Source organism: Dama dama, chromosome 12 (genome assembly GCF_033118175.1).
Source record: "Dama dama isolate Ldn47 chromosome 12, ASM3311817v1, whole genome shotgun sequence".
In the NCBI taxonomy this organism is placed as follows: domain Eukaryota; kingdom Metazoa; phylum Chordata; class Mammalia; order Artiodactyla; family Cervidae; genus Dama; species Dama dama.
The window spans coordinates 96,502,711-96,514,756 of record NC_083692.1 but is presented as its reverse complement, the minus strand read 5'-3'; the positions used below and the strand labels follow the sequence as shown (position 1 = coordinate 96,514,756).

At 41.8% G+C, this 12,046-nt stretch overlaps 1 protein-coding gene across 1 annotated transcript in view; it reads right to left on the bottom strand.

The window, feature by feature from the left end:
• Window positions 1-8,436: 8,436 nt before the first annotated feature.
• The window catches only part of LOC133066779 (TIR domain-containing adapter molecule 2-like), a 43,248-nt gene continuing 39,638 nt past the window's right edge, over window positions 8,437-12,046 (bottom strand). Inside the window, exon 4 of the mRNA XM_061158184.1 lies at window positions 8,437-10,974. Within this exon, the coding sequence (XP_061014167.1) occupies window positions 10,339-10,974 (636 nt within the window). The 3' untranslated portion in view covers window positions 8,437-10,338. The remainder of the gene's footprint in view (window positions 10,975-12,046) is intronic.

Sequence of the window (12,046 nt, the reverse complement as noted above, 5' to 3'; positions counted from 1 at the left end):
AGGGGCTGGTTAAAATAGATGATACATTGAAGCAATGAAATATTAAGACAGTCAAAAAGAAGAATAAAAGGAGAAAGCTCCCCATGTATTGAAATGGGATGACTACTCAGATAGATCGATTACTGGGTATGGATAGATAGACATAAAATCATTTACATATGCACATGTGTTATTGATTGCATATGTATCAAGTATCTCTGGAAAAGAACACAGTGAGCTGGTAATATTGACTTTGAAAATGGAAACTGGACTGCTTCATGGAAACTTCTGAATTTTTAAGCATTTGAACATACTATCCTAAAAATTAAATAGAACTACATTAAATTTCTAAATTTGAGTAGGTTGTTATAATCACAGAAAACAGCTTGGGTCCTAATGAGTTAGTCCCAAGAAAAATAAAGGAAACATCTTAGCAAAAGGTCAGTAACCAGGACCTGTTGTTTCCCAAAGACCTCAACTGTCAGGCAGTCTGAATTATCTACTCCCCACACCAACCATAGGGCTTCATATATAATATAAAGCAGTGTTAATTATATTATCATATTATACATTAGGGCTTCCCCGATAGCTCAGACAGTAAAGAATCCACTTGCAGTGCAGGAGACCTGAGTTGATCCCTGGTTTGGGAAGATCTCCTGGAGAAGGAAATGGCAACCCACTCCAGTATTCTTGCCTGGAAAACCCCATGGGCAGAGGAGCCTGGTGGGCTACAGCCATGACATCTCAAAGAGTCGGACACGACTGAGCGGCTGTCACACCAACCATGTCGCAGAACACTAACCAACGCCGGAACTTCCCCAGTGGCTCAAATTGCCACAGTCAGGCCTCAAACTGCCCTCACTTTCGTCTCCTTGCTTGAAGAGAGAAATGAAAAAGCTACTGCAGTGCACACTGAGACTGACCAATGAAGGAATGGCTGGGAAGCTTCCGGTTCTCCAGATAACATAAGACACAGTGAAACAAAGTAATGGAGTTCCCAGGGTCATTAACTACTGGTCCTCACCTCACCTCCCCTTCAGAGCACAGCCTCTGAGTTCTCTCCTTTGGCTTCCCTCTAGCGACTGGATGTCTGACAGCCATCAAGGCAGGGCTGGAGGAGGCAAGGAGATGAGGCCCACAAAGATGGAGTTCCACTTTACAGATGTCTTTTTTTAAGTTGAAAGCAATAAATCTGTTCTTGTTTAAGTGGCAGATGGATTGTTCCTTACAAAGGAAAGTGAACCCATATGTCTGGAAAGGAAAAAACAGAGCAACAGTCAAGATCTGGGTCTATGCGCTTATTGAATAGCTTAGCCATCAGCCATGAATAGCGGGCAAAGTCAGGATGAAAGTGTTATCCTCCTCTCTGAAGCACCTTACCTGTATTTAACCCATTTATTACCTTTTACAACGAATCTAAGATGTAGTCATTACTGTGATTTTCATTTTACAAAAATAAGGCAACCGTGATTTCCCTGGTGGTGGAATCGACTAAGAATCCACCTGTTAATGCACATGGTTTGATCCCTGGGGGATAACATGGGTTTGATCCCTGGTCTGATAAGATCCCACATGCTACAAGGCAACTAAGCCCAGGCACTCTAGAGCCCATGTGCTGCAACAGGTCTCCCAAGCCACTGCAATGAGAAGCCTGCACCACAACTAGAGAGTAGTCCTGCTCATCACAACTAGAGAAAGCCTGCACACAGCAATGAAGACCAAGCACAGCCAAAAAATAAAAACAAAGAAATGAGGCAACTGGACAGTTTAATTTGCCCAGTCACCCAAGAGTAAATAGTAGAACCAGTATTGACCACAGATAATGTGACTCCATTTACAAAGAGACCAAACCTGTCAATCCTAAGGGAAATCAACCCTGTATGTTCATTGCAAGGACTGATGCTGAAGCTGAGGCTCCAATACTTTGGCCACCTGATGCGAACAGCCGACCATTGGATTCTAATGCTGGAAAGACTGAAGGCAAAAGAAGAGGGCGGTGGAGACTGAGATGGTTAGATAGGATCACTGACACAATGGACATGAATTTGAGCAAACTCTGGGGGACAGTTAAGCAGAGAGGAGCCTGCTATATATATAGTTCATGGTGTCACAGAGTCAGAACTTAATAACTGAACACCACCAATTTGTCTCTATAGGCCATGATCTCAAAAAAAAAAAATGTATGGCATTCTATTTCATGGTATTAATAATTTTCCTGGGTCCAGAAGATCTGCTGGAGAAGGGATAGGCTACCCACTCCAGGATTCTTATACTTCCCTGGTGGTTCAGATGGTGAAGAATCTGCCTGCAATATGGGAGACCTGGGTTTGATCCCTGAATTGGGAAGATCTGGAGAAGGGAACAGCCACGCACTCCAATATTCTGGCAGGGGGAATTCCATGGACTGTATAGTCCATGGGGTCACAAAGAGTCTGACATGACTTTGCGATTTTCACTTTTATAGTATGATCTAAGCATTGCAAAAATAATTTTTGTTAGAACTAGGCCTTTATGAAACTCATATGTGAATGTCTTATATTTGTCTCCTTTAGTCAATGTTTCATACACTGCTGAACAACCTTTTCGTTCTAAAGAACACACAAAAAGACATAGCTACATGTGTGCAAGAGCTTTGCGACACTAATTTTCCTAAAACAAATATGATTCCCACTTACAGGGTCCATCTCTTTTTTCTTTTTGGAAATTTATTTATGTTTTATTGGCCACATAGCAAGGCTTTCAGGATCTTAGTTCACTGACCAGAAATCAAACCTGCGCCCCTTGCGGTGGAAGTAGAGTCCTAACCACTGGAGTGCCATGGAAGTCCCTCTCATGTTTTTCCTTCCCTCTAAATCAAAGCAGTGTTTCATTTAACATATATAACATCTAGCACAAGCAAAGCAAGCAAATAAATCAAAGCAAAAGTCCAAAGCAAGCCTTAGGACAAAATTTCTGTCCTAGAGACCGAAGACTGGAAACATGAGCCAGACAGCAGCATAGTGGATTTAGGACATGGATTCCCCGACTCCCAGTCAGGAGTTACTCATACCAGGCAAAGAAGACTAAAAATAGGGCCAGTTCACCATGTCATTTCTTGTTTTTACTTAGAAACTGTCATGATTTTCTCTTTGTACTAAAGACCTCTGCTAAGATTCTCCACCTTCAGAAAACAGACAGATCCATTAAGAAGTCACATTATGGAGCCTAAAAATGACCAAGACTTGAAGCCAGACGGTGTGATAGTCTGAAGACTCCGTTAACTACCAGCCCCTTATCTTGGCTAATGACTTATGTCTCCAGCTTCAGTTTCCCAGAACTCGTATTGGACACAGTAAAACCAACCATTTAGAAACAGGGGACCACTGGAGATAAAAAAGGAAGTGCCTGACACAGTAGATGATAAAAAATGAAACCTACTAGTACCAGCATATGATTGATTTCACTGATTTCCCTGTAGAGTCTTTCCCTTCATTCCTCAAATCATTGCAGGTGGAAGGAAATTCTCTAGCATTTAACATGACTATAAGTATATGCTAACTTAAAAAATGATTATTGACTAATTCAAACACACACAAGACCATAGAAAATAAAATAACCATCATCCATGTGTATCCCCATTACATTTAGTGTCATCTCATACTTCGTAACTATATAAATGGTATTAGACTGTCCATATTATTCTACAGTTTACTGTACCTCCTCAACATTAGGTTTCTGGGAGGTACCTATGTTGATATTTGTAGCTCTCTTAGTTTAAATATAAAATATAGTATTCAATTGTATGAACCTCCCACCACATATTTCTGTGTTCTACTGTGGGACATTTAGATTATTTCCAATATGTATATATTTTTTACTATTCAAAGGATATTGCAACAGACACCTTTCTCACATGTGAATCTTTGGGTACCTGTGGGAGCTTCTCTAGGGTACAAATATAGAAGAGAGATTGCTCGGTTCGCAAGACATGCGCACTTACAACAACACTATCAACTGCCAAATAGTACTCCAAATCATCATAGTATTTTGTTATTGCAGTTTATGGGGTTTTGCTTGTTCATTCTTTATTGAGCTATATTTTATATATCATAACATTTACCCATTTAAGGTGTACAATTTAACAGTTTTTAGTATAGTTGCAAAATTGTACAACCATCACCCCAACATAACTCTAGATTCGCGTGACAGTGTTTTTATTTATAAATATACTTAGAACAACTGTGAAGTTGGTAATGTGTCTCAGCCAGTGTAACCGCGGAAATCCCCTGGGAGAAGCTCGTTTGTAGATTTCCTTGTTGAAGCTTGTTTTTTTGAGGAGGTGACTGGAAAGCTGGAAGGAGTATTTTCAATTAGACTATGAAACTGCTTAAAGGCAGGTTCCTGTTATTTGTTTAAAAAAAAAAAGCATTCCTATTTATTCACCTCAGAGTAAAATGACTCAGAACTGACTCTATTTGGAGAGATGGGAGGCATGATCTACCAAATAAAGGAACTCTTTTCCCCCAGAACTATTCTCACTCCTGCCAGAAAGGGAGGGAGGTGTGAACCAGGGCAGAAGATGGAGTAAACCATGTGGAAGCTGGGACACTGGCAAAGAGGAGGGGGAACCGGTGTCTTTTATTTTTCTCCACAGGTTAACTTAGCGTTTCATCAAGTCATTTTTAGACTCTTAAGTTATTAATTAACGGCACTTCCAAGTATTGTTTACTCCAACTCATACTTAATGTGTTAATTGACAATGTGGGTTGCCAAGTATGACTTGGAATACAAATTTACATAAGAATATTGTCTTCATCCAGCCACTAAACATTCTAAATCTGACACATTTCTTTTTCCTTGGAATCTCCTGAGAAACATCAGTTCCATAGACAAAAATACTGGTTCTCCTGTATTCATTCCTTTTGGTCATTGCTTTAAAGATGTCAATAGTCATTTTTACGGCCTGGCAGCTCTCTGAACTTTCCTCCTCCCCTTCAGACCTTCCCACGAGTACAGAGGGCACGGTCGTGTTCAGTGATAGCCCATCAGGTGACAGGAGACCAGGTAACCTAAGACTGATGAGGCGGAAAGGCTCAGACTCAGGGCTGACACCCAGGGCAGACACGCTAAAGCTCACCTCACTAGCCGCACAGGCCTGCGGTTTAGAAATGAGTGCACGGGATGAGAGGACCCAGGGAAATTGTCTCTGTGACTAGCTCCCTCCATCCTTATACGAGGAGGTCCTGGCAGGAGGTTTGGGTCCACGCCAAGGCTCCACTAAGGCTTTAAATTTGGGATCTGCAGAAGCAAAGGACATGGGACTGAAGTGGAAAACAGCCCTGACCTGCACTGGAAGGGATTAAGTCCTGCAAGCTACCCTGAACTCAGGGCAAAAAGCCAGTCAGGACGGGAAGCTGAATAGCAGATGAGTACTCCTCTCAGGAGAAACAGTCTAAGCAGCTTCAAGCAGCCTGTATTCCCAAACTAGGCAAAATGATCCCGCCAATCCTGAAAGAGGGCTGAGTTAAAGGGGTTACCTTGCTCCAAAGCAAATATATGCAACATTTATCTACCTCTTCTGAGCCTCAAGAGCAACAAAACACAGCTGAAGTCCTCCCCTCCAGGGCCATTCCCCTGAACTGGCTTCAGAGCTGGCACATCAAGACTCTACTTTCCCAATCTATGGTCCAGCCTCCTTAACTTGTTAGTCATGGGCCCTGCCCCCAGCCTCCTCCACACCCACACCTGTAATCTACACATCTGCTGATCAGGGCAGGCTTCTCAAAGCTCAGAGCCTGGAAGGGAACACAACTGCACATGGAAATAAGGCCCGGCATCTTGCTTCCTCTTTGTTTAAAATCTATACCTTTCAAGTTGCAAGGGTTCCAAGAACAAGGTTGTGGGTAATTATATTTGCCCTCTGCCCCATCCCATGTTGCAGAGTAAATGTGTATAGGCCACAGTAGTTCTAGTAGGACAGAAGTGGTATGGTAAGTCATATATTGCTCACTATTTGAGTACCTCACATGTATTATTTCATTTAACCCCCAAAATAACCCTACCAGGGAGGCATTACTGTCTTCATTTTTGGTGCGAACACCAAGACCCAGGAAGATCACAATTTGTAGAGGACATAGGTCTGATTCAACCCCAAAGTTCATTGCAGCACTATGTACAATAGCCAAGACACGGAAGCAACCTAGCTGTCCATTGACAGATGAACAGATAAAGAAGTTGTGGTACATTTATACAATGGAATATTAGCCATTAAAAAGAATGACAAAATACCATTTCTAGCAACATGAACGGGTCTAGATATTATCATATCAAATGAAGTAAGCCAGACAAAGATAAATATCATATAATATTGCTTATCTGTAGAATCTAAGGGCTTCCCCAGTGGCTCAGCTGGTAAAGAATCTACCTGCAATGCAGGAGACCTGGGTTTGATCCCTGGGTTGGGACGATTCCCCTGGAGAAGGCAACGGTTACCCACTCGAGCATTCTGGCCTGGAAAAATAACTACAAGTGAACTCATTTCCAAAACAAAGACTCACTAGCCATAGAAAACAAATGTGGTCTGTTTTCAAATAGGAAAGGGGAATGGGGGAGAGAACTAGGAGGCGGGGATTAATATATACGCACTATGCATAAATCAGATAACCCACAAGGACCTGTTAGATGCAGCACAGGGAGGTATACTCCGTATTTTCTAATAACCTATATGGGAAAAGAATCTGAAAAAGAATGAATTTAGGTATGTGGATAACTGAATCACTTTGCTATATACCCGAAACTAACACAACGTTGTAAATCAACTATACTTCAATATAAAATTTTAAAAAATTGTAAAAGGTATCTGTAAATGTAAAATGGTATCTGTAAATGTAAATACTCAAATACCACAGAACTGAGAATAAAGATACATGGTAAACATTGATGGTTCACTTTGCAATGCAGGGTACACCGGTTCAGTCCCTAGTCCAGGAAGGTCCTACATGCGGCAAGGCAGCTAAGCCCACGTGCAACTACCGAGCCTGTCCTCTGGCGCCCACACGCAGCCAGCGCTGAGCCCACACGGAGCAGTTACCGAGGCCTGTGGGCAGTGCCCGTGCTGTGAGAGACGCCACAGCACTGAGCCCAAAGCGACCAGGCAGTAGCCCCTGCTCCCTGCAACTAGAGGAAGCCCGTGTAGGACAGTGAAGACCCAGCACAGGCGAAAATAAATTAACTAACTAAAAAGATACACAGTAAACAAACAAAACCCCAGGCAGTCTCGCTCCACAGCAGTGTGGTGGCGGGAGGAGGTGATGGGCAGGGTCCCCCTGGATGCAGGCGGAGAAAATTTTAAAATAATAATAAAACCAATCAGAAGTCAGACGACTTTTTATTATCACCATGTATAAACTATTTTCAACAGTGCAATGAAGAAATATTTTTCCTCACTTGGGTGAAACCACTCCCACCATCTGATTCAGCTGGATGCTCCAATGTCTGTGCCTGATAAGCGGCAATGGTACGACTCTTAAGGAAAACTCAGCTGGGACGCCGAGGATGGCAGAGCAGAAAGATGGAAAGACCCTGGTTTTTAAAAAATTATTGCAGTACAACGCATATATAATTTACCACTTTAAGCACACAATTCAGTGGCATTAAATACACTCGCAATGTTGGGCAACCATCACCACTGTCCATTTCCAGAACTTCATCATCCCAAACACAAAACTTTATACCCACAAAACCTGATTCCTGTTTTTTCCCTCTCCCCAGCCCCTAGTCACCTCTATTTTTCTCTATGAATTTACTACTCTAGGCACCTCGTATAAGTGGAACCAAACTTGTCCTTTTCTGTCCTTCTTCCTGTAGCACCGGGTTTTCAAGGTTCCGTGTTATAGCATGTGTCAGAATTTTATTTCTTTTTAAGGTGGCATGATACTCCACTGTATCTAAGAACTGGGTTTTTAATGACATCTTTGAAGCACATACCTTAGGGGTCCCCTTGCTAAGTTAGTAAGTTTACCTTATAGTGCAGGTCACACGGCATTGGCTGTTCCTCTCTCTTACAGCCGAGAATCCTGACACAGAAGACACAGCTCAGGTTCTGTGAAGCTCCAGGCTGAGCAGTGAGGCCCACAGACACTCAGAATGGATATTCTCCAGCACGCAGCAAAATTTTACCCAATTTCCCTGTGTGTAAGTCTGAATCTATGCATGTGTACATGCATATACACACTCACAGGACAAAGGCCACAGCTTTACCTCTTTTTATCCTCAGTTATTTTGATAACCCCTTATTACCATTGTTTATTTCAACATAATCAGTTAGTCAGTACTTAACATTTTTCAATGTATTCAACTCCAAATCAAGTGACGACGTTGTGCCTGGTGATCTGTGGAGAAGTACAGATTGATGCCTTTTTTCAAAACACTTTTCTACAATCTTCACTGACACAGGAAAATAATCAAGTTTAGTCAAGGTAAAGAATAAAAACATTTATTTAAAAAACACCATCCAGCATCAATTGCTCCAACTTTGGCAGGCAGGCAGGCAAGGGTGAGTAGTAAATGTTTTATTTGTATACGAAACTGGAGATACAGGAAGCAAGCAGTATGGCAAAAAAAAAAGCTTATCATTAGAACTGAACACGAGAAGTGAGGAGTCAGCTACTATGACAGGAGGGGGCTTTTAAGTCACCACGCAATGAGAGGAATCTCATCTTTCATAAGTACTAGTAGCGGGGGAGGCCTGACTTACTTGCAAGATTATGAAACATGTTGGTTCATGACTGTGAAGAGGCGGACTGCAGAAAGCTGTGAGCAAACCCCAGTGTTAGCAAGGGGATATGGAGGAGAAGTGGGGATAAAGAGAAAGAAAAATAGGGCAGAATGTTTCTGCAGCAAAGGTCTCTAGAAAAAAAAAATTTTTTAATTAAAAAAAATCTAAGCAAGCATGCATTGTAATATTTTTCTGTGACTGTAAAAGCATAATGGGTAGCATTAGAAGCCAATTACGCTATAAACATATACAACAGCCTTTCATTGTGAGCATATACATGAAGCCTCCTGCATCTATTAAATTATAAATCATATTATGAAATTCTATCATTTGTTTGCTTGTTCCCTTTCCTGGTTCCTAGTTGTTCACATTCTGGAAGAGGACAATGCCCTTTGCAGATTTATCAATCCAATCTTTTCTTTTCACAGATGAATGAGGGTAGTAGCTTGCCCACGGTCACATTCCTCCTCAGTGAAAAAGACTGGACAAGAACCAGGTGCTCTGATACCCTATCGGGTGCTTTTCTCATTCCAGCATGACGGACTCACACTCTCCCATTCGTGGTCTGCACTTGATAGTTCTCCGTCAATCTCAGCTGGGGCAGAAGGGCTGTGAAAGAAAGGAACTGGTCTGCTTGGAGCCTCCGATTTGCTATCATTGTGGGACAAGAAACCATAAAATGCATTTCCCACTTCAAGTCTGAAAGTAATCTACAACACACACTCACATTACACACACACACACACACTCAGGCTACTGAGAAATATTTCCTTGATAAAGCACTGTGTGAGATAAGAATTTTTAACAGCTTGCAGAGGAGAGGTTATTGATTTTAAAAGAGAACATCTGATCGAGGACACATACACCTTTCAGAAGCTCTTCAGATAAAGTCCTGGTCATAGCTGACGACCAACATAGAGAGCTTCTGGCTCCAGGGGTCATGTCCACACCAGGCACAGAGTCCCTAATCACAGTACCAACAAATGTGGTGGGAACTGCCTGCAGTTCTGCCTGCCCGTCAACTGCAGCAGAAAGGGAAGGACATTTGACTGGATTATTTAAAGGGCCCCACCACTGCCGCATCTATTTTGGGTTTCACATTTATCAGTACTCAACATTCTAAATGTGCTAGCCTGGCTGTCCCCGTGTCCGGGTGACGACACCGGGAGTGCTTCGTTACAACATTCGCGACAGGTACCTCGAAAGGCAGGCTGGTCAGATCTCTCAAGGTTGTTTTTTTCTGTGTGTCCTTTGAGAACAAAATCAAAGGGTAATTAATTGCATTTTTTAAATGTCTCTAAGTTTTTGATCAAGTTCAACATAAGGAAGATGAATTTAAAATACCCTTTGTAGTAATCATGAACCAGGAAAACTGTGAGAGGAAACAGAGCTCTTCAAACTCGGATGATTTCCAGTTTATGGAAACATCAAATACCACAATTCTACAGACTGTCCTGCAGACATTTATCTTTCTTGGGCTCCACAGGTTTTGTAACAGGAAGGTTCTCTTTCACTGAAACCTCTCCTAGGAACTTGTTTTTGCAAGTGAAGCTTTTTGTTTTGTTTTACAAAACACGAGTCTGTCTCGTGTTGTGTGTGCTGTCTCAGGCAACAGACTGCCTTTGTACCGTATTTCTGGTCTCTTTCCATATAGCTTGCTGTATCCTGTACACAGACTCCTGAAAAATCCTTTCCACCTGGGTAGGAAAGCCACGACTTTCTTCCTCCAGGGCATTGATGGTTCGCAGAGCAAAGGGAGTTCTCTCTCGGGGCAGGGGCTTGTTCAGGGGCCGCATGGGGATGACGGAGTTGTACTTGTGCTGCCTGTTAACGGAGTTCATGAGGGACGAATAGAACTGAAACTTACACCAGGTGTCCCTTAAGAAGTTTTCGGTCAACAGTAAGATAGTCCAGGCAGACCCGTTGACAGCATCATCCAAGTTCTGTAAATGCTGTCTGCCACACGGCATCTCGGCAAAGATGATTCCAGGTTTGATGCCGAAGTCGTTTTCCAGCAGACTCTGGACTCGGAGGGCTTCGCCTGTGTCTTCTTCAGCGTGCAGTATCACAAATTTGAGGAACACCTCTTCTTCCGTGTCCTCTTCCAGCCTCTCCTCCACCCCGTCCTGCTCCCCTGCTGGCATCTCTGCAGGACTGCTGCACACAGCATCACCACGCAGGCAGATGTCTTCCGACTGCTTGGAATCCAGCGTGGGACGGCTTTGACTAGGATCCACACTCTGGCTTTTACCCCAAGGCACAGAAAGATGGCAGGGATCCGTTTTAGACTTTCCGATACCCATTATAAAGATCCGAGTCAGAAGAGGGAAGCTTTATTTATTTCTCAGCATTTCATTTCGTTCTAAAAGGAGAAAGAACAAAGCAGAAGTATACTGTAAACTCAATCAAAACATTAAAAGTGGAAAATTTCATTCAACCTGAAAAACCTCAAAAGGATTCTAATATAAAGTTCTTGAAGAAAGAAGTGCCAAACAGATCACTGGGAAATGAAATCATTTGTCTTCTTTGAGCTTCACAAGGACTACTACAGGTAGTCAAGGCTAAGTTAAAGAGGGTCCAGTTTAATACAATAGGAGGCATTTGGAAATTTTAAATGGTACTATATTCATTCCATAAACCTCCATATTAAAATAAATTACTTTGGTATTTAGTGAAAAGGTACTGATCATATGCAGTATAAATCCAACTTCTTTATTCTAACAAATTATTGTGTGGACTAGAAAGTGCAAAACCTAAACAACCAGAATATTCCAATATTAAATTCAAAATTTATTTTTGTATCAAACACAAATACAAAACAATACAAATATCCTAAAGATGGCTAGCAGGCAGCTCCACTGACTCAGAATAAAGAGAAGATCTGAAATGTCAAATGACACGTTGCCCAGGATTCACTGGTTTAGTCTTTTTGTTTGTCTACAGTCAGGCCACATTATAATGGGGCTGGTAGAGAGACTATAGTAAGGACTGTGAAAAGTAAGGAATATCTTTTTCCAGCTAATCCTGAGAACACTTAAGAAAACATACTTATTCCCCTAGGGAGCAATGAGTATCCTGGTGTGGACATGAAATCTGCAAACAGCCTTGTGGTTTTCATCAGTGAAATTAACAAATAATATATAGTCTATACTTGTTCTTTTATTTAAAAAATTCTAAATTCAGATGGAAGAATTAGATCAGCTGTGAAAGGGACTCCATGTGAATCTAATTTAAATAAATATTCAGATGTTCACAGTGTTGCTAATAATTCCCAAAATAGGCAGTTTCAAGGGGGATTCTTTTATCAAAAGA